Source organism: Alosa sapidissima, chromosome 15, assembly GCF_018492685.1.
Source record: "Alosa sapidissima isolate fAloSap1 chromosome 15, fAloSap1.pri, whole genome shotgun sequence".
Lineage (NCBI taxonomy): Eukaryota > Metazoa > Chordata > Actinopteri > Clupeiformes > Clupeidae > Alosa > Alosa sapidissima.
In genome coordinates, this window is record NC_055971.1 from 29,765,099 (window position 1) to 29,788,149 (window position 23,051).

Consider the following 23,051-nt stretch of genomic DNA (forward strand, 5'->3'; position numbering starts at 1 on the left):
TGGTTTTCGGTAACACGACGCCCGAATCGGGCTTAGCCGCTAATCCCGGTCACATTGTGCTGTCTTTGACGGCAGCGGTGACCTCAAGACGCCCTGGACAAACCGTTGGTACTTCCTATGAGGTCGGTAAAAAGGGGGTGTGACTTCCCCTCCAGCTCTATCAGGGAATAGAGCGTCCAGACACGGCTAAGCAGGAACAGAGCAACCCTGGCCACAACAAGAGTCAACAAGAGTCATCAATCCCCCTCAGGGGGACCACTAATGCTGATACAGTAGCCTAGCTATGCAATACATTACTTGCAGTGAAATAGAATATGACTTCAGTTAAGGGCTTCTGCTTGGTTGGAAAATATGAATCTAGTGGAGACGTTGTTGACAGATATCTGAAGTTCATTAGCACCATGAGCTCGACTGATCTCAAAAAAACTGAAACCGTTTCCTTAGCAAAATGTTAAACATTATTTGTTTAAATAGGTTCACGCATGAAATGTGTGCTATTGCTCTGCGTTTGTGGAAAATAATGTTTTTATTGCTTCTGACACAAGGTTTCAAATTATGATTTGCTTTACAAGGTCTATCCTGACCAAAGATAATCAGGCCTGGACTGGTTTGGAGTTCAGCTTTCTGCACACACCCTGACAAAACACTCCCTCCACATGACTTGTTCATCAAACATGGAACCCGAGACTGGCTCAACGAACTGCTAATAGAAACCAACACTGTCCCGCCCATTACTCCAAATCTGTAAATGCCTTTCATTCTAACTTCAAGTTCAAAGACAGAGCAGCAAAACTCAGCAAAAACTGCCCAAAAGCAACCACAACAAGCCCAACAAACACCATTAACTCATCTGGCTAACCATAAAACACGAACCCAGAACCTCAGAACTCACAAAAGAAGAGAGAAAGAAAATAAAAACACACATAAAACATGAGAAAAGGTTGGAAATCAAACAAACAGGAAAGTCGTTCCAGACTGCAAGCTAGATTTGTAATGTAGCAGCGATTCATCTTTCCGTTAGAAAAGCTTAGGCCTTAGCTAAGCAGATTAAAAGGGAGAAATCAGTAATGTTGATAATGCGTGGGGTGGGGGGTGGAGTGAGGGACTATGAGAGAGAGAGAGAGAGAGAGAGAGAGAGAGAGAGAGGGAAGGCCAGGTTTGGTGGGGTATTAAATACTGAAAACCGCAATCATGGCGTGGGATTAAGACAAAGCTTTAATACTGTGCCACACTTTTCTCACAAACACAGACAGTCAGGCAGTGAGGACAGGCTGGAGAGAGAGAGCCTGCCCTTTCTCTCTCTCACACAGACAAACATACACTCTTTCTTTTTTCCTTGCTCTCTCTTCCTCTCTCTCTCTCTCGCACATACTTACTCTCTTTCTTTCTGGCTGTCTGTCGTTATCACTCTCTCTCTCTCACTCTATCTTTCTCACTATCTTTCTCCATTTCTCCTTATTGCACTCTTCCTCCCTCTCTTCCTCTCTACCCCTCCCTCTCTCCCTCTCTCTACCCCTCCCTCTCTCCCTCTCTCCCTCTCTCTACCCCTTCACACAGGCCAAGTTAGCATTTCTCTGAGCTCATACACTTGCATCCTTCCAGAACAGAAAAAAGAGCCATGTGCATATAACCCTGTCTGCACCTCCGTGCACAGTCACACTTGTGGCTTCTGTTTTCCTGTGTTTCACCGCAAGTTAAACCGGCGTGAAAATGTCCGCCCATCCAGCCGTCCGAATATTGAGCTCATCTGGCTCTTGCTGTGATTGCCTTTCTGGACTCCGTCAGTGACACCAGGTGACCTGTCTCTGATTCCAACCAATTCTGACAGCTCTGTAGGCATCACGTTTCGTTTGCTTATGTGACCACCGGGAAGTAATGGACTTGGAATAAAATCAGCCTATTTTGAGTTCAAAGCCTTTGAAATATCTCATCACTTACAGTGCTCTCTGCATACTGTTTACAGTGTTCAAAACTTGGCAGTCTCCCCTTCAGCAATTGGCTGTAGTCACAAATGTCATGTATGAACATTTCAAAGCATAATGCATAATGTCCAGCTCCTGCTGACTGTGTCCATCCATTTCATATTCAGGAAACTGCAACCAATACGGATTGGGCACTCAAGTCACATCCACTATCTCCCCCTTTCCCCCTTTTTTAGTTGTTTATCGCAGAGAACATTTCATTTTTTTCCTCAAGCTACAAAATGGATGTAATGCCCTCTCTCCCTCTCTCTCTCTCTTCCATTGGCCTGAGCTGTAGCCCAAGGTCACTGTAAAATATGGCTGTCATTTTCTGGTGAATGCTGAAGGAGCCTATATTTGGTGAGGACGGCGCTGCCACCGATAACTCTCCCACTGCAGAGGTAATGAATGGCGCCCTGTCTTGGCCAGCAGTGCTGCGGCCAGCTAATTGCTTGTGAATTAAATGCCGCTGCGGCACTAACGCCCGGGATGTATTGCGGGGAGGGATGGTCTCTCTCTCTCTCTCTCTCTCTCTCTCTTTCTGCTCTCTCTGCTCTCTCTCTCTTTCTGCTCTCTCTCTCTCTTTCTGCTCTCTCTCTCTACTCTCTCTCTCTCTCTCTCTCATCTCTCTTCCTCCATCTACGTCTGCAGTGGACGCAGCAGCAGTGACCTATCTGTCTGAGCCCTGCGAGGATGATTTTACCTCTGAAGCCCGTGGCATGGTTTAAAAGGAGCTAGACGCTACTGCAAGTCTGTTTGGCGTCATGATACGAAAAGAAAGAAAGAGAGACCTCTGATAAGCAGCTAATGGTACTAATAGGCCTGGGCCCATGACAAAGTAATGGCATTGAATAGCATGACTGAAATGCCGTGAGAGCAAAGTGTGTAGAAAATGGAAATGACTGGTATTGAGATTTCAGGAAACTCTGTGATAAGCAGCAACACAACAGCAACACAACAGTAACAGGGCAGACGTGCTGTCTCTGTTTCTACCTGCGTGTCTGGCAAGCAGCAGCATCGACTCATCATCTGTCTGAGTTCTGCAAACCGTTTACTTCTGTAACTCTCATTTAAGAGTCTTACTATCATCACCCCATCAGCACCATGCCAGGGGCTCAAGGTGATGATACATGAAGCTTATAAACTTTTCAACTTTGAGCTATTTCCCTTTTTGAGCGATGTTGCCAGGTAATCACATGACTGGTTTCTAGTGTTCCGATTGGATGATGATCATAACACGTTGCCTGCTGCTGATTTATATTCTCTAGATAAAATTGCTGTTGCCTAGTAGCAGAGGGAGAGTGCCCAGACCGTGATGGACAGTAACATTGGCCAGCAAATGCTTCCCTGTGCATCACCATGTTCAGAGCCAGCTGTCCAGCTCTCTAGCTCCGCAGGCCAGTGCATGGAGGGCTACCCAGCAGGTGGACCCTTTCATTCGCTGGCCGGGGGAAAAAAAGAGGAGGCCGGTTACTCATTAGCATACAGATGCCCCCTTCATAGTGGAGGAAGGGCCCCTCGTCCCCACCACATCCACCCCCTCACACACACACACACACACACACACACACACACACAAACACACACACACTACCACCACCACTGCCACTCAGATCGTCCACTTCACTGCACCCTCAGACACCCACACACAAACACACACACATACTCTCTCACACTCTCACTCTCTCTCTCTCTCTCTCTCTCTCTCTCTCTCTCTCTATCACACACAAAAACACACACACTCATACACACTCAAAGACACATAAACATCCCCATACTCTCTGGGCACTCAGACACAGACGCACCTCCTAAAGTCCGCAAGTCCTCCTAAAACTGCCCGTAGGCGCATCTGTGTTTTTCACACCAAGAGAGTTAAAGACTGATAGAGAGAAAAAAAGGAGAGGGAGTCTCACAGTCACCTCCTTAGATCTCCCTCACTTCTTTTTAAACATTCTATGTCTCCTTCATTCGTCTCTCTCTCTCTCTCTCTCTCTCTCTCTCTCTCTCTCTCTCTCTCTCATCATCCCTCTGCTCTCTCCCAATCTCAAGGCTGCATTGCCCTATCGGTGCCCACAGTGGCATGAAACGGACATGCGGCAGGCATCTGGCATCTGCCATCTTTGGCCCTGGCATCTCCTCTGCACCGCACCCCACCGCGCCGGTCCACGGCACCGCTGACTCCCCGGAGGCCCTGGGGCACAGGTGGCCTGTTGGCCTGCTCCACTCCGCAGCCGAGAGGGGAGCGGAGGAGAGCGGAGGGGAGTGGGAAACAATGCTCTTTTAAGAGTGATCGCACCCTGGGTTCAGCACTCCTCCTCACTTCCTCTCTGACACCTCTCTCTCTCTCCAGTTTCCTTTCCAAACGTAGCGAGTCACACAGGAAACTCACCGAGGGAGGGGAAAAAATAGACCAGAAGAGAAAAGAGAAAGAGGAGAAGAGAAGAGAAGAGAAGAGAAGAGAAGAGAGGAGGAAAAACATCTCTATTCTGGATGGGTGAGATCTTTCTGGAGCCGCGCAGGGCCAACATAAACACTGAGTTAACCTACAGAGGGGGGGGGGGGGGGGGACCACTGGACTGCAGCCCAACTGTGACCATCGCTGGACGCCACGGAGCTGTCCTGGTCTGCCCTGTCCGAGCATGTAACTAGAGCGGTGATAAAGGCCATGTGTTGTGGCCGCCCGCCCGAAGGTGACGTCCTACTCATATGATTCCCATTGAGGACAAGACAAACTACTTCTGGGAAACAGGACAATACTTTTTTTTTTCTTCAACAGCTGGAGAGAAAGTGTGATGGAGTCACTGCATTCACATTAATGTGACACTAAGAGGTCAAAGGTCACTTGTGTACCGGGACAATATCTTGCATTTGTGCTGTATTATACAGTCTCATATAAAGACATGCGATGGCGCACAGCAGACATTTCAATTGTCTGCACTGCTTTGTTTTATGATAAATACTGACAGGGAAGTAAATCAACATGACAATCCCTAGATTACGTGTTCTGATTATTATTAATTATTTCATGGGCGCTAAATAAACTACAGGCTTAGATGTATTTGTGCGCTGATTAGAGAACTGAACGGTATCCATAGCAATGAACATCATCGCATAACCCAGCAATGCAGAATGCTGTGAAAAAGGTAGTGCAGTTCTTATGAAGTCTCTTCAGTGTTCTATACCTGAACATTCTCACACGGTCCTTTCAATACACCTAAGACGTCCTGATCCTGTGGTGACAGTTAAAGAGGTTTATCCTGTATATGTTTTCAGTGAGGGCAAAGCGGGAGGATTGCACTGTACTCACCTGGGTAGAAATCTTTGGATTTTGACAATTTGATGGTGGCGCCAGTTTCTTTCTGGAGCTGGACAATGGTCTGGCCTCCTTTGCCAATGATGGAGCCCGCGGCGTAGCTGGGGATCAACACCTTCAGGAAGTACTCTCCCTCCTCTGGAGAAGGGAAAGAGAGGAAAAAAACAGAGTAAATATTAGCCGCAGTCCTCTCCAATCCAGTCCATTAGCTCTAATTAGCCCAGGCTAACTATTCAGCTATTCAATGAGTTCAATCATCCACTCAAACATATAGTCACTAATCTACCAAAGCAACTGTAAAATCTCCGCTCAAAAATTTTACATAAACACATCATGCTGCCTGAGTGGTTAACAGATGTGACAAACAATGTGGCAAGACGTTTTTTTCTGTGCTGTAGTTGATAGTTGTTTTTTAGTTTAGTGCTTAAAGGTTAGACTCCCCCGCCATCCTAAGCGAAATGGATCTAACCACACCTCAAACCATAATATTACATGGAGAAGCACAACAGAAGCCCACTGATTATGGGTTCCGTCTGAAAAACTGCTTTGTGCATTTACACCACACCACCACTTCTGGCCCTGTCAACAGTGGGCATGTGGCAAAACCCAAAGGGCCTGACATCAAACCCCAACAAGCTCCATCGCCTGGTCCCCGCCCTCAGAAGGCTCAGTGGAGGGCAATGTCTCCAATCGAGGAGGGAAGCAGGAGTCAAAGAAGAAGCAAGGCAAGCAACCCTCTCTGTCGAAACAAAAAGAGCCCTTTCTGACCACTGCAAATCACTACCTGCCAACTACATAACCAGGTCAGCACAGCCTCTGCACCGTACACCCTTCCTTTCTGACTTTAGGATGACATTGTTTCTGTCCTTCCCAAACCACAAGGGTGCGCTGCTAATATTCCACACAATTAATCTTGGTTAGCTCCCTGTAGACAGCAGATTTAGAGTAGATCGGTATAGTTGCAGTGTTAGTTTTTTTTTCTCTCCACTCGCTTATTTGAAACAGAATATGAGACACTTGACTGTCAGGCAGTGGGGGCATTAACGACCTGAGAAAATAATTGGGGGGGGGGGGGGGGGTGGGGATGGGGGTGAAAATTATCGCCGGCAAATCAAAATCAGGTTCGAGCAGGCAGAATTTATAGTTTATCATTACGGTGGGGTGGTGGGGGGGTGCTGCCGAAAGGCAAACAGCGAGTGGCAGTGTGAGGGTCGGCTTCATGCAGTTACGGCAGAATTGTAAATACGCTCTGTGATCCTCGGAGCGTGACAGTGGAACTGAAACATCTGAGCATTTCTCTTTAAAGCAGGTGAGGGTTTGAGGGAAGCAGTCAAAGAGGATTATCAGAGGGAGAGGTTTGATAGTCTTTTAATAAACCCGTCTTCTTGCGCTAATCTCTTATTATACACACCAAGCCAGCCTGTCGGAGAGCGTGTGAGAATCAGGTTATCGCAGTGGTCCTCAGAGAAAGAGACGCTTTGACACAGTTGGGAATATGGTCCACTCACACTACCTAAAAAGGAGGACAAAAAGATCAACAGTGATATTTCTGAACTCTTTGCATCTGGGAATGTCCACACGAGACCCCCCAATTAATTCATGTTTGTAAGACAGTTATCAAAAAAAGACATTTGCTTTTGTCAAACCTCAAGCTTCGTCTGTGTGATGACAGTAGGTAACCCACCCTTGAGCTAAAATAATATGGCCAAATATCTCCTTCAGTGACCCACATTCTGAATAGAACATGGAGTGTCCTCATTTTGAGTCGGACGGGACTAATTTTAACCACCCTCGATTACCATGGCAGTACACTCATGAATAATGTCCGGGGTGAATAAAGTAAATCTGTTTCTGTATCTGTCTCTCACACTCACACACGGACTCTCTTCATAGCACAGAGTCCATCAAAATGACATCCATGCAACAGGATCTGATAAACGTGTGTGTGTGTGTGTGTGTACGTTCATCCCCCGTTAGCGTTTTAAATCTCATGTGTGACACGTTAGAGGATCATGATTTCATGTGAAGCATTTTAGAAATGGCCTCAAAGAACTTAGCCCGACATAAATCCACTTTGAGACAGGGGCCTGTTTTCCATTATCAAAGATTATGATGACATTTATTGGATGTGTTTAAAAATATTGCATCATTGGTAATCCATGCATTTTACACTGAGAGGTTGTGACACAAAGAAATTGAAAGAGCCTTGTTTATGTCTTGCTGATTAAATGAGTATTGGGATGTTATGGTTAAGGCCTATATTTGATTACCTAATAAGTGAAGGATACTTTTTCTTCCATTATTTCAAAGTAAGAAAAAAAAAAAAATTCCTCAACTTGTTTCCTCTATTTTGCTGCTCTCCAAAAAAGGTAAATGATTAGCAGTTACAAATTACAAAAAGAATGCAATAACACATCTTATTTACTCTCTTTCACAATCATACAGTTATTACTAATATCTAGTTTATGTATTGGTAAACTTAGTTTTTTTTATCTTCAATTCTCTTTTACAGAATTATTACAGGGTTTTATAAATGAGTGGTAAGAAGGTCTGATCTCTTAACAAGTTGTGAGGCCTCAAATGTGTTGTTTTTAATGTGAGGCCTCAAATGTGTTGTTTTTAATGTGAGGCCTCAAATGTGTTGTTTTTAATGTGAGGCCTCAAATGTGTTGTTTTTAATGTTGTCTAACGGAGAAGGAAATGGCATCACCATGGAGCTCGTTTCTTAGCCAGGAACTGGGCGATTTCCTGTCGCTTGTCAGCACAAAGCTCCTGAAAGGAATCAGGAGGATTCTCTTTCGTACATGAGTGTGTGTGTGTGTGTGTGTGTGTGTGTGTGTGTGTGTGTATGTATGGGTGTGAAAGAGAGATAGAAAAAGAAAGAGGGAGAGAGATAGAGAGAGCGAGAGAGAGAGAGAGAGAGAGAGAGAGAGAGACTGCATCAGGAGGGAAAATGCCCCCCACTTCCCCCACCACTTGTTCAGTGCTACAAAAGAGACGTGCAAATGACAGAGAACCACTTGACTCTATGCTACGTCCAAGGTTTTGTTTTGAGGTCCCTCTTTGCTGTTTATGTGTGTTGTTGTGCCTTGTGTATGTTATGATGAATAACGCACAGCCACTGGACATAATAAACTAAGAATTGTAAATAGACCAAGCTGTTGCCATGGCCTCCCCTGAGATCTGAAGACCCAGAACAGTCCGATCTCACAGCAGACATGAGCCAAATCCTCCAAATCTGGTATCAGTGTTGAAGGGGTACAGGTCCCTACTTCTGCCGCAGGCAGGCCAGTACCCGGAGATCTGGGCTTCCACATGCTACGTAGCAGGGTTTAACTGGAGATCTGAGCTTCCTCATGCTACGTAGCAGGGTTTAACTGGAGATCTGAGCTCCCTCATGCTACGTAGCAGGGTTTAACTGATGAACTGGGGAGGAGCTCATACTTGTTTCAATAAATCGGCACATAATGTCTTGGTGAAACTACATTAAAATAAACTGGGTTATAAATTATGAAAGTGAAGTGAATTATTGGGAAACCACTTTTCCAAAACTGTTTTCAGAAGCATTGTATTTAATTAAATGACAAATAGTTGATGCAGCTTTGTTTGTCTGTTTGCTTGTTTGTTGTTTTTTAGTTGCACATCTTTTTTTCTTTTTGCGTGGGTCCATGAACTAGTGAAAGGGTGACTACTGTAGTGCCTGCTAAATATTTTCAGAAACATTCGGGTCCTGTCCGCGGAAGCTTTTTCTTTCTCTCCCCATGTCTGTGTCGCAGGGTTTGAAGACCACCACACATTGTTCTGTTGCCGTGACAGTTCAGGGAGGCAGCTAAATCTCGCGCCCCCCCCCCCCACCCCCCCAACCTCGCGACGCTCTTTTCATCCCCTGTATCCCTATTCGTCTAGCAGTCCGTCTGCTGCAGAGCACCCCTGAGAAAGACGCCTGGCTCCACCAATGGCGTGGCGCCGTTCGTAAAGCGTCACGCACCCCAAGACCCTCCCACCGCCCTCCACAATGAGACTTTTTTTCCCGTCCTCCTCCTTTTGACGCAGTGCTTTAAAAAAAGGGAAGATATAAAACATAGAGGGAAGTAGCGCCCCCTTTACGTTTAAGTAATTCCACGCCATCGATCGCTAGACTCAGCGGCAACGGTTGCTAGGGTGGTCAGCGACGGAGCGCGATATCGACAAGGAGATCAGGCCGGGGGTAGAACAAGGACTCAGGAGGGGCGTGACTGGCCTAGGAACAGCCATGATGAGCTAGGAGGCGAGGAAAGAGGCAGGAGACAGGAAGAAAGATGGATTGCGAATTTCAACCTTCGCACTCACACAAAGCCACAAATACATAACAAAGGCACAAAAAAAAACAATGCAGTAGCCAAGGGATGTTTCAAACGCTACTAGCAGAGGAACTGTGACACGAACCATGCAGGGTGTGCTGACGACACACTGGATAGGTATGGTGCCTCTATGCTATCAGCTACAATAAAAAGCTTTCTAGAGGGAGACTTGACTTTATATATAGAGCCCCTCTCTGGTCCGAACGTAAGCATGTTGCGACAGTGAGGCATTTCCTTCAACATCAATCGATCAGTTTGGAAACAGGCTGCTCTGGGCATGACAGAGTGGCAGTCCGCAAGGCAAATCAGCATCGCCGCAATCAATAACATGAAAGGGTCCCTCGATGAGCCTGCCAGCTAAGACGGAAACACTCACACTCAAACTCACACACACACCCCTACTTATAGTCTGCACCCTGTGTCAGCACTATGTCTGGCCTCAACAACCCCACCGCACAACCTACACACACACACATACACTGACAAACTTATATGTCTCCACCTGTCCCTCCCTCCCCAGGATAAATACATATTTACAGTCCCCTCACGCTACCCAGCAAGGGCATCAGGATACGCTGCGGCACCAACTACGTTCAACAGCGATCTGTTGCCAGTTGGTCCATTTACTAAATTGCCCGTTCTATCTTATCAGGCAGGTCAGGGCGAACATATATTGTGGCTTTCCTCTGCGTTTGAAGAATGGGAATTGGAGAGGGACCGGGAACCTATTTTCATATCCTCTTGGCAGGCAGTGGAAGGAAAGCCACACACACACACACACACAAACACAGAGAAAGTCCTTGCACACAAGAACATACACAAAAACTCACAAGTACACACGTGGACAAAAAAAAAAAAAAAAACACACACACACACAAGTAAACAAATGCTTTAATTTGTTATTTCATGAATAACAAATTTAAATATAGTTATTGTCTGGCAGTCTAGACCACCAACATATTATTCCAGTGCAACGATTGCAGCGTAAAATAAACAACAAAGAGAGGTTTACTGTATGATATCAAAATCTTCAGCATGTAAATATTTAGTCAACCTGATCTGGGCCTAAGTCATTAGAGTGTCACTAAATATCTGACATCTAAAAGGGAAAACAGTAGGATATTTTAGGCTGAAGTGTTCATTTTACACTTGAGGATGTGATTTAAAAATATGCAGACTTCAGATTCAGACACTGGCATGTTGGTGATTATGTTTGTTACAGAGTTCAAAAACAACACCATTAAAACCTGTCTGTCAGAGTCCAGGATTATACCTCCCCACCTGCCCCTTATAAACTAAAGTGGGTCAGTACTACATACTGTCCTGCTGCGCCGAGCTAACATAATCCATACACCTGATTCACGTTTAAATAGACACTTCACGTCCCCTTTGTCTAAAGCATCCTATCTGTCCCGTATGGTAAACACAGAGACATGTTTCCTACTTCTGAATGCTATATAAAATGCTATGTTTCCTACTGCTGAATGCTATATAAAATGCTATGTTTCCTCCTTCTGAATGCTATATAAAATGCAACGTTTCCTACTTCTGAATGCTATATAAAATGCTACGTTTCCTCCTTCTGAATGCTATATAAAATGCTACGTTTCCTCCTTCTGAATGCTATATAAAATGCTATGTTTCCTACTTCTGAATGCTATATAAAATGCTATGTTGGTACATTGACTGGAGAACTCTGACAACAAGAGCACTGAAATTCACTGAAACACTGCATTATGCTTTACTTCATATTTCTCTGTCCGAATTTGTTAACTCTCCTCCAAATAATATGCGAAGAAAATATTACAATTACTTAAATATAAACTGAGACGTATTGTCATGGATGAAACATATAAATTGCCCCATAAAGGCCTCTGAAGGCCCCCTAAATCCCCTGAAGTTAAAAACAGGTATTCAATAATCTGCCAAATGTAATGTTCAATGTAGTGATGGATTAATTACAACTTAATTAATCATCTTTTCTGGTGCTAAACGAGCCATAATAGAGGAAGCTTACATGACTAAATTGGAACAGGCAGAGGATACTCATAAGCCATACTGAAGAAATAACCTACAGAACTTCAGTGGTGCATAATTGACTGTGACATTAGGTTATAGTTTATTGCATTGTAAAACAATAATAACCAAGCGCGTGGCATGCTTCTACTGCATGCTTTGTAACAACATCTTAAGTCTACATACTGTTGGTGGGCAATTCCAAATAAACAAGCTCACTATGACTGCTCACTATGACTGCTATTTTGTGCAAGATGTTGTTTGTTGCATTCCCACAAACACACAGGGGTATTCAATTGTAGGTGAGGAAACAGTCTGCAGCATTTCTCCCAACAGATTCATCTGAATGGAAAACGACAGATGTGTGAGTGCTCACGTGCATTCATCTCTGTAATGGTTCCCAGGGGTGAAGGTGGGTTTTTAGACATTTGAGCCATGGTGTTGTCTTTATTGATTCTCTTTAACATTGAATGCACATTGTATCACTTAATTTTCTACACCACAATAGAAGCCCAAGACCATCAGTCCAGTGCTTCAACAAGTCCCACTCCTTCACAACAATCAATACATGGCCATACACTTCAAAGAGGGACTGATCAATGTATTCAGAATTTTCTTTCACAGTAAAATATAAATAAAACATATTTATTCATTATTTGAGTGAATGAAACTGCAATGCTAGAGCAAAACTACTAAACAGTACACGCTATGGTTGCCTGAAAACTTCGAGGGCATTACGAAATAGGTTAATGTCTATCCTATTTTTATCCAGGACGGCCGGGGTCTCAAAACATTCTGTGGTAGGCTATAATACAGGGGGCCATATAACGGTTTCGGGATAGTGATAACAGAGACCATGCATGCCGACAGGGATTTAAAGCATACTTCAAACGCTGCGTATGTATTTTAAAGCATTTTACACAAAGAGGAGCGATACACTATCAAGCAAGGTCATCTGCCCTCACTTACAGGAGAAAACCGGATTCGCAAAATAGTTTTTTTTTTTTTGTCCCGGTTAATCGAGTTATTTAATTATTTGACTACTTTCCACGAACGGGTTCCGTGTAGTGGAAATAGGTACGTGTTTGTGTGTGTGTGTGTGTGTAGAATATTTTAGACTACCGTTAAGGCGCGTTTTGGAAACCTCGCACGCGTTGCCTCCTTTCTTTCTGAGCGGTCGGGGTCGTAACTGACGCGCTATTGTGCTCCCATATCAGCGCAGTGTGTTTTCAGTATTTACTAAAAGCGTCCACTGGCTGTATGCGTGATAGGCCTACACATCATCTAAATCTCTGACCTGCATACGAGTCTTGTCACCTTACTGTTTGAAATCTTATTGCAAATATCAACCTGCTCGCGGTTCCCCGTGTTTTACACCCAACACGCTGTCATCTCATTCGACTGGCTCTACGAACACAAAATCACAACGGTGCTTCGCATCCTTTCCTTACCTCCAGTGTTTGTGCGTTTGGTGCTGCTGGCCTCGGTCGGCGTCTCCAGAGGTCTCTTGCGAGAATCAGGGGGATCCGACTCCATGTGAGGCTGTTGACTGTGATGGTGCGGATTGGAAAAAATCCCGTTTTGCTGCACTGCCCCGCCGGCCATCATTTTCATACTATGTGGATGAAACCGCTTTTAGGCTATCCGTTTACGCAACGTATCAAAGCGTGTGGCTGTGCGTGATAGGGTTATTTTACCGATATGTATTTTCTAAATATTCAACAAATGCGCTCTCTTCCGTTCGAGGACCTCCGGATGCGTTTGTTATCCTCCCTTTTTCAGGCGGCACGGAGAGGATAAGCAACGGCGAAATCTGTGGCTGTTTGTCCCAACCTTCTCTCGAGAAAAGCGATAGTGCAGAGAAACGTCACATCAATACAAATCCAATGAACCGATGCGTTCTCTTCAGTTCCCCGGATATGTAAGGTGTCGGTCACAATTGTTCCTTCTTTTGAAATGCGTTGCACGGTTGCTATTCCTCCCTACGGTGCGATGACGTCCTCGTAGACGCTGACAGCAAAACAAGGAATTCAAAACACACAAATGGTCATGGCAAACAATCTAAATAAATAAAGGGGAAAGGAAGGTGCCAAAACAAAAAAATATTGTGCTCAAGCAGGTCTTCGGTTCGTGCATGAGCTGCCGTGCAGTTCGATTTTCGTGGGTAAGGGGTTGGTTTCGTCAGGAAGGTCCGGAAGGAAGAAATGCAGTTTAAGAATATAGAAGGAGATGCAATTTTGTGGCCTCGTTGTAGAAGATGCTGCAGTCTTACGTTCAGAGCATCCCTGCGCTTACTGACTGGCGGAGCACAGGGGACCAGTGACGTCATGCCGATCCCAGTTCATCGCCGTCAGATGTAGAGCACAAGCCCCTCCCATCCACACTCCGAAGTACACACTCCTCCGGCCGAAAGAAACATGGCTCGCCCAATCACCTTGCAGCCGTCTGCTTGGGCCCAATTCCGATTGGCCAAAGCTGTTTTCCTCAGCAAGCGGACAGTAGGCTACACTTCAGAATATCACATGATGACAGTAGAAGTGGAGGTGGTGGGGCCGACGGTAGCATCGTTTGGAAAATCAGATTGGTCTGGGGCTTGTCAAAGTATGAGCTGTCATTATGGGCACTGAACTTCTTTTATCGGCAATACATAACAGACTAGGTCAAAACACATGCACCCGCTTCCTAATTATGCCCTCTGTATATGGTAGGCCTAATTGTCTATTTTTAGACAATTTGGCTGTTCAACTTTAACTTAATTTACACTCTTGTGGTAGGCCTAGTCTATGGCTACCTGTTTGGTAATCTATAGGCTAGCTATCTGGCTGTAGGTTAACCAAATGTACTTTTACAATATTATGATATAAATGCTAAAATAGAGTATGTAAGTAAGAAAACCAAGTTAATTTTTTGCAGACACTGTATGCTTAAACACAAATAAAAAATATGTTACCTGTGAAAGACTCGGCCATCCTCAGCTCTTTATGGGTCTCCTCCAGTCCAGTGTGAGGATCCTCCGTATTCTCCGTTTTCTGCGGGGTAGGCTAGGCTACCACAGGCGCACACACACACACAAGCCGTACAGCCAGACACACACTCACATACATACACTCTCCCACACACGCTGGCGCGTACACCCTCGTCCTGTCCACACCGAGACAGATGTAGAGCGCCTCTCGTGCTACTCCAGATTCTCGTCAAGGTGACATTGCGTCGACCGTGGCCTACACACAAAGAGAGCGAGCCCACACAATTTCACGTTGCTGCGAAAATCTCAACAGCGAGCCATTTCGGTCCGCTTCCAGAATGCATAGACCGACTTTATGTGTGGAGAGACGTGGCAAATCTGAGTCAGATGTAGGAGACCCTTTTTGCCAATGGGATTTCTTTCTTTATCGAGAATACAGCACATTAAAAATACCCCTGTGTTTCGGCTATAATAATCATGAATGACTCCTGATATTTTATGACGCAGAGTGTTTGAGCTCTGTCTGGATTTCTTCTTTCATATCTGTGTCATTCATGCCACAGTTGAAGTGAATAGCAGCATTTACTGCCAGTTAAGGAAATGATTGAATTGTGTTCATTTTTGCAACAAAATGACCAGCTTATCAGACCATGGATGTGCGTGGATTGCAGTCTAAGTTGAATTGTTAACATATCGGTGTCATTTTTATTAATGGCTTGCAATGACAATGCTGTGCTGCAATCGAAAACAGCAGAAATGAACTGTTCTCTGTAGTGTTGTCATTATTAATGGCTGAAAGCATTTCCCAGCTGTGACACTTTGGCTCGCCGATCAGATATCTGGCCAAGTTGTCCAGCGCCTGAGGTTTATTATATTTGAGGAGCGGGTGCGCGCTGCGCGTGGATGAGCGAGGGGGTAAGTGCTTCTTCTGGTAACTATGGTGATACTCAGCGTGACTGCACTGCCCAAACTGCATCCTTTGTCTTCATACTGTTTGGATTAAAGCCTAGTCGCAGTTGTGAACTATATCCTATTTCATGTAGCCTATTTGAAAAAAAAAAAGATAGATCACTCACCATTTTTATACTGAGATATAAAAATAATACATGTTGTTTGATGTTTAGGCTGCCATTGTTCATGCCTATTATTTACGATTTCTGAATGAATGATCTCTTGGCTAGGACATTGGACATTGTGGTCGATTTTAACCAACTTATTGTGAGTAGCCTAGGTCTATCGCATATTCATTCAGGTGTTGGGGTAATAATTTATAAGCCTAGCCTAGATTTAATTTAAACAAAATGTGAAATGTTCATCATTTAAAGCATCCCAGACGCCACTGCGTTAGGTTCATCTGGGTAATTTCTGACAGATGGCTACGGGTAAACCCTTCCATTCCTGCAATATGGGTTTACGGGCTTTCACATAAACCCTCACTCCCCACCCTTGCACCCCCTCCCCGCCCCACTCCTGAGATGGAAGTGAAAGGCTAAGCCCTGCGTGATATCTGGTTGCTGGTGGTGACTTTCAATGCACAGCTTCCCATCCCCCCGACACTCTGCAGACATTGTTTGGGAAGGGGGACCCCATCTGCCCCATTCTCCCTACCGGCGCCCTGGCCATTGTCTCGGCGTCCCGCGGAGAGAGCTGCGTAAGACTACGGTGCACTGAGAAACATCTGGCGTGACCTCTGCGACCTGTTCACGTGGTCATCTCGGCTGTAGCTTTCACACCTCCTCAATGATATTGAATGGAACTGTAGGCTCGGTTAGCAGTTGCAGCTGAAGTGTTTTTTTTCTTGTAAAAAGATGCGGGGATGTGATAGCTATAAATAGGATATCTGTGGATAAGCAAAGGTTTCAGATGAAGTAGGCCTCGGCCTATAGCCTGAGTCAACTCTCTGCCGCGTAGCCTAGCCTACACGAGGCCTTCACCTATCAGTGCTGCATCGATGCCAGAGTAGAGTTTTTGTATTAAACATGTGTTTGCGGATCAAAACATATAAAATAGGTTCGCTGGTAGACTGGAAATATAACGCGAGTTATTTGTCCGACTGAATTCATTGCATTGCTTAACCCAGATTTCAGTGTCGCGCCTCTGGTGAGGTGTTTTATTAACGACTAACTGTCGCCATCTAGTGGTTATATAATATAATTACCTCAAGGCTAAACTAATCAATCAGCTTCAAGGATTTCACATTTTGGAAAAAAATGAAACGGTGATAAAATGTGTTTTATAATTTAATATCAGTTTACGTTGCATATTCTACGGGACTACAGGGACAGGAACTAACAAAGATTGGTGGCAAATATGGCCAGTCTAGTCTTGTCCATGAGGTAGACCTAGCCTATTTCTTTGTTCATTTAAATTGATTATTTAGGGGTAAACATATTTTGCGTGTGATGTAGAAGTGTAGTTTACTTAGCCTATAAACAACGTTTAATTTCACAAATAGCCTAGCCCTATTTCTAGGCCTATGCCTTTGGGTGTTCTGGTAGCTGTTAAAAAGGCTTACGATTTTCGTCAATAAAAAAAAAGCACATTTAATTCGACTTCATCCTATCTACAAACTTTTATCATGGACTAGCCAATTGCAGAATCCACACTTACATAAGACCATCAGGAATGTCAGTCGCACCTGCGCACTTTGCCCGACTCAACGAAGCAAGTCGCCAGTACGAAAAGAGGAAGTGATGTAGGTGACGAATTCTACAAAGGCTAATGGGAATTGAAGTTGGTTACCGTGAACAGGATGGATTCAGTGTAGGGGATGTTTATCAGAAAAGATACGAAAATACATTTTTTACCGTCAGTGGATTAGACTTAAGTGTCAGTTGATCTTTGATCAAATTTAGCTAGGCTATAGGAACAACTCTGACATCAGAGGAAATCAAACTATGAGCGCGACAAACAATTTATTGTCTAGCCTATAGGCCTAACAAAGTTGGACGCTGGATAGTTAACTATCGTGATTTGAATAAGAAAACTAATTTAACTTTAATATTATAACATTATAGATATGTGTTTTTTTTAACCACAACAACAAAAACACCAGTAGGCTACAGGCGAGAAAACCATGCTTAGCTCACAGTGACTGTGGGCCTATAGGGTAGGCCTAAGTTTAAATGGCAAAATGTTTAAAGACAGAAAACATTTCTAGATTCACACTATAGCAACATATTCTGTCTGTCCATCTTTTAATGAAATAGGTTTGCTTTGTAATCAATATTTGTAATCAGCTACAAGGATAGGGCAGCATTCAAGTCCCGTTGTAATGCATGGGAAAACGGAACCCTAATTCCCACAATGCATTGCTACATAGTTGTGTAAGTTTCCAGCGTCTTCCAGGAGAAATAGTCTTCGGGGTCGCAGGCTGTTGTTGAGAAAACATAAAGTCTGGAAAAAAACAATACATTCTCGTTAAAGTTATTAGCGACTTAACTCCTTCGGGAGGAAACGATAAGATTTTGTACAGAGGCGATCAAAGGTTGACCAAAACGCTGTATTGGAGGGCTTCGAGAGCGTAAAAAGAAGAGGGGCCTGTCAAATATGTCCGCCTCTTCACAGGCATCTTCCAGGCGGCAATGGTGCTACCTCTGCGATTTGCCCAAGATGCCTTGGGCTATGATATGGGATTTTAGTGAAGCTGTATGTCGTGGATGCGTTAACTATGAAGGCGCGGACAGAATTGAGCTCCTTATCGAGACGGCGCGGCAGCTTAAGAGAACACATGTAATGCAGGATGGCCGATCGCCCGGCCCTCAGTCTGGTAAACACGGTCCAGGTGGTAAAGATGGCCCCATGGAAGGCGGCAGACAGCCGCCAGAGCGCTTTGAGAGAGCAAGAGGAGAATATGGGGTGCCAGCACGACTTCCAAATGGACTTCCCAGACTCGACGACGGGGTTCCCCAAGAGGTTAGTAGACAGAGCCCCAATGCAAGAAGCAGGGCTATGGTGAGCACTGTCCCACCTAACTTAATGGCACAAGGTTTAGTTGGTGGCCCACATAGCTTGCTGGCTGCTGTGCCAGGCTTGAATGCCAGGCCTGGGGCAGCCCCGCTCACCATCTCTGCCCCCATCCTGAACGAGATCAGCAAGCGTCAGATGCTGGGCATGGGCGTGGCACCTTTCATCAACCCCGAAATCGAGAAGGAGCTGAAGGAGAAGCAGCGCAATGCGGAGGCGCTCAACGAGCTGTCCGAGAGCGTCCGCAACCGCGCAGAAGACTGGGCCGGCCGTCCCAAGCCCCTACGCGACACACTGCTCACGCTCGCCAGCTGTTCGCCGTTCAATGTGCGCTTCAAGAAGGACCACGGCCTGGTGGGCCGCGTCTTCGCCCTCGACGCCAAGACAGGGCCCGAGACGGAGCTGAAGGTGTTCGTGGAGTACCCGTGCGGCTCGGGCATCGTCTTCTCCAGCCTGGTCATGCTGGTCAAGCAGATGTTCCAGGACTGCCAGAAGGACGCCGGCAAGGTGATCACGTCGGGCTACAAGTACGTGGAGTACGAGAAACGCCACGGCTCGGGAGACTGGCGCCTGCTCACGGAGCTCCTCAGCGACGGCGTTCGCACCTTCAAGGAACCGCCCAACCCCGACGCGCTCCCGCAGCCGTACCTGGACGCCAGCTGCTCCATCCTGCCCACCGCGCTCTGCCAGATGGGCCGCCCTGGCATGTCGCGGGTGCGCCGACGCAAAGCGTCCCCCGAGCCGGACGGCGGCGGAGGTGGTGGTGGTGGTGCCAGCGCAGCAGAGAGGCTGGCCAATGAGGAACAGCTGCGGCAGCACTGGGCGCTCAGCGGCTACCCGGGCATGGCCGCTCACATGGCGGCCGCCGCCGCTGCGGCCGCTGCCGCCTCCATGCCCAACAGCGGGCAGCCGCCGGCCCTCCAGGAAGCCCTGGCCAACATCCACGGCAGCGACCCCTCGCCAATCACGGCGCTCATGAACGTGGCCGACAACGTGGGCGGCACCGGGCAGTCCCCTAAGGACGCCCCGGCGGGCAGCTCCGGCATGCCCCACTCGGCCTCGGCCTCCTCCTCTGGCGCCGGCTCGGCCCTGCGGCAGAACAGCGGCAGCCCAATGGCGGCGTCCCCTGCCGGTCAGCGGCGCCTGGCGTCGCGGAACGGAGAGTCCGGTGGCGGGGCATCGGCGGGCGGCAGCAACTCGGGCCCTGCGGGAGCCGCCACTGGAGGCGCCATGCCGTCGGAGCAGGCGGCGGGTACGGGCGGCGAGGCCTCATCCGGCGCTGGCGGCGCCAGCAGCAGCGTGCCACTCTGCTGTACCATCTGCCACGAGAGGCTGGAGGACACACACTTCGTCCAGTGCCCGTCCGTGCCCGGGCACAAGTTCTGCTTCCCCTGCACCCGGGCTTTCATCCGCAGCCAGGGCTCGGGCAGCGAGGTGTACTGCCCCAGCGGAGACAAGTGCCCCCTCGTGGGATCTAACGTGCCCTGGGCCTTCATGCAGGGCGAGATCTCTACCATCCTGGCCGGGGACGTGAAGGTGAAGAAGGAGAGGGACCCGTAATGCCCACCACTGCGGACACAGGTATGTGTGCGACCCGTAATGCCCACCACTGCGGACACAGGTATGTGTGCAACCCGTAATGCCCACCACTGCGGACACAGGTATGGTTGCTTGGGCCAGTGTGCCAGAATAAATAAAGTTAAATAAATATCTATGTAGATAAATAAAGTTTATATTATCACATTGATAATTGACACTGTACACGGTACATGGCTGTACACTGGACTTGGTGATATGGGATTGGTGAAGGGGGGGAAACGCACCCAGGGACCTTTTTTTATCTCCTTGTGATGTGAAGAATGAGAGGAGATGTGGTGGTATGTTCTCTACAGGCTTCTGTGTGTCCAGTTGAAGTGTGTTCATTGTTTTTTTATTTTCTTTCCAGGGTCCAATTCCTCTACCAAGTGAGCTGCAGCCTTGAACCCCAAAGATGCTGTGACTCTACACAGCAATCAGCACTGAAGAGAAGCCGTCAATCAAGCAGGTCCTCTTCCTCACAGCCAATCACCCCCCCCCCCCCCCCCCCCAAGGGTGGTGTCACAATGATGCCCAATCCCTGATCAGGTCTAAGAGGAGATCACCTCCTGTAGGGTTGCCCTCTTGCCCCACCCCTAATATGTTCTTATTGCCCCACCCCTAATATGTTCTTATTGCCCCACCCCTAATATGTTCTTATTGCCGCCCAAAAGTCTATATGTAGAAATCTATTAGTGATTTTGTATCCTCAAATGCATAGGCAAACTATATATAGTTATAGGCTGTATGAAAATATTTTATAATTTAACCTTCTTGTCATGTACTCTGCCCGTTGTCACAGAGCAGCCTATGTCTTTCGCCAACCAAAAATTGCACCTCAAGGACGCACTGTCAAATCTCACTTTGAGAATGAATGCTGACATCACTGAATGTCCCTATAGACCCAGTTAGGCTTGGGTTGTGGGGAGAAAGCCTGTGCTTTGTAAACAAAAACAACAACAATGAGAGATGTTGAGGCGAGGTGTACTGCTAGGCAGCCACTCTCTGCTACTGCCTACGCTGACTAAAGGTGGCATGGCAGGAACATGGGGCTACCACATGCCGATAGCCCTCTACAAATGAATAAGTAAATAAATAAATAAAAAGATTTAAAAAATGTTCTCGCCATATCCCAGCCATGCCTATTTCAAATCCAGCATGTACAATATAAATCTGTCTTTATATTTGATATACTGTATGTAGATTGTAAACAAAAAAACATCAAAACATCCCTTTCACTAGAAGTGCAATCTCTAGTTTTGATACTTCATACGGCTTTAAGTACCACTAAGTATAAGTCAATAGAAAACCAAAGATAGATTGTTGCAGAGATCGGTGTATAATACAACGCTGTAGCGTATATTTTTGTGGTAAAATGGCTTTTTATTTCATTGATAAACAGGGAAGTATATGGGAATCACCTTTTTCTGTCCCGTCAAGTGGACACAGTAGATTGTATGACGCTCACCCAGGTGATTATATTTGTATTGACCTATGATCCTTGACCCAGTGAAGTTGAGATCAACTACATACTGTAGGTGTGATGTTTGGTGAAATGTACAAAAAAAACTGCAGATGTAATAACATTGTTTTAATTTTCTACAATTCTACAAGGTCCAGATATATATTTTTATTTCAACCGTATGACATGTCTGAAGGCATACTTTCCGAGAAAGAAAGTTGCCAAACTTTTGCTCTTGAAATTTTAGTTTAAAGACATTTCTTGAGTACTTTTTTCATTTAATGATTTTTAAACTCCTGTACTGTTAAACATCTGATGCCCTGGATATACAACATGGTAATGTATATGTCAACGTACCTACTCAAACACTTAATTCTGTGTAAAATGTTAAATCTGCTTTTGTGTTAAGGCTACAATTATATTTAAATTAAAAGTATGACAGGCTTTTGACAATCCTTGAATAAAGACGGCCCAATGTCTGTTATGGCCAGAAGTCAATGATATGACTCGTGTGTGAATTTCTGAAACTGTACTTGAAAAGATCAACAACAAGATCCCAAGCATACTCCTATGAGCAAGCAACACAGTGTAGGAATTGGTATACGTCCCCTTGGCGTTGATTTTCAAACTTACTAAGCACCTACTTCCCTTCGGCTAAAGGCGCACCCAGTGCGTTTAAAAGTGACAAAATGGGCCGCGTTCGGGGCACCCAGTGCGTTTAAAAGTGACAAAATGGGCCGCGTTCGGGCACCCAGTGCGTTTAAAAGTGACAAAATGGGCCGCGTTCAAACACGGCACACAAAAGCCACCAATACCTAGTGCAACGCCAGGTCTGCGGTGACGGAGGAGAGTGATGGATGCTCTTCTCTGGATTATGAGTCAATCTACCATCAAAATGAGTTTGAAGCCATTATGGTCAGGTAACAAATATTAATGTTGCTTAAAGGTGCCATGTGTAAGAATTGAGATAAGAATATCCAAAAAATGAGCTACACGCATCAAAAGAATGAGAAAAAAATAAGGGCGATGATCGTCATTAAAAAAATGACAAGGTATAGTGCTGCAGAGATATCAACCTGAATTAGCATGCTAAATTACTAGCCACAGCCCGACAGGTGTCAGCCGTGGCCCACTGGTTAGCACTCTGGACTTGTAACTGGAGGGTTGCCGGTTCGAGCCCCGACCAGTGGGCCGCGCTGAAGTGCCCTTGAGCAAGGCACCTAACCCCTCACTGCTCCCCGAGCGCCGCTGTTGAAGCAGGCAGCTCACTGCGCCGGGATTAGTGTGTGCTTCACCTCACTGTGTGTTAACTGTGTGCTGTTTGTGTTTCACTAATTCACCGATTGGGTTAAATGCAGAGACCAAATTTCCCTCACAGGATCAAAAAAGTATATATACTTATACTTATACTTATAATACCTGTTTCGGCCATGGGAGGCGGTATGCGGTCAAC

General features: G+C 45.9%; 2 protein-coding genes across 3 annotated transcripts in view; one reads left to right on the top strand and one right to left on the bottom strand.

Annotated features, from left to right (window-relative positions):
• nova2 (NOVA alternative splicing regulator 2) overlaps positions 1-14,203 on the bottom strand; it is an 83,357-nt gene extending 69,154 nt beyond the window's left edge. Inside the window, exons 1-3 of one of the 2 annotated variants that reach the window (XM_042064047.1) lie at positions 13,082-14,203; positions 6,686-6,787; positions 5,269-5,412 (exon numbers count right to left, since the gene is read on the bottom strand). In XM_042064047.1, coding sequence (XP_041919981.1) covers positions 5,269-5,412; positions 6,686-6,787; positions 13,082-13,244 — 409 coding nt within the window. In that variant the 5' untranslated portion in view covers positions 13,245-14,203. The remainder of the gene's footprint in view (positions 1-5,268; positions 5,413-6,685; positions 6,788-13,081) is intronic. The other variant, XM_042064048.1, reaches the window with a different exon arrangement.
• Positions 14,204-17,746: 3,543 nt separating this feature from the next.
• Positions 17,747-22,096, top strand: irf2bp1 (interferon regulatory factor 2 binding protein 1). The gene is made up of 2 exons (XM_042064046.1): positions 17,747-20,142; positions 20,507-22,096. Exon 1 carries the CDS (start codon positions 18,145-18,147, stop codon positions 20,119-20,121), a length of 1,977 nt encoding a protein of 658 aa, XP_041919980.1. The 5' UTR covers positions 17,747-18,144; the 3' UTR covers positions 20,122-20,142; positions 20,507-22,096.
• Positions 22,097-23,051: the final 955 nt, after the last annotated feature.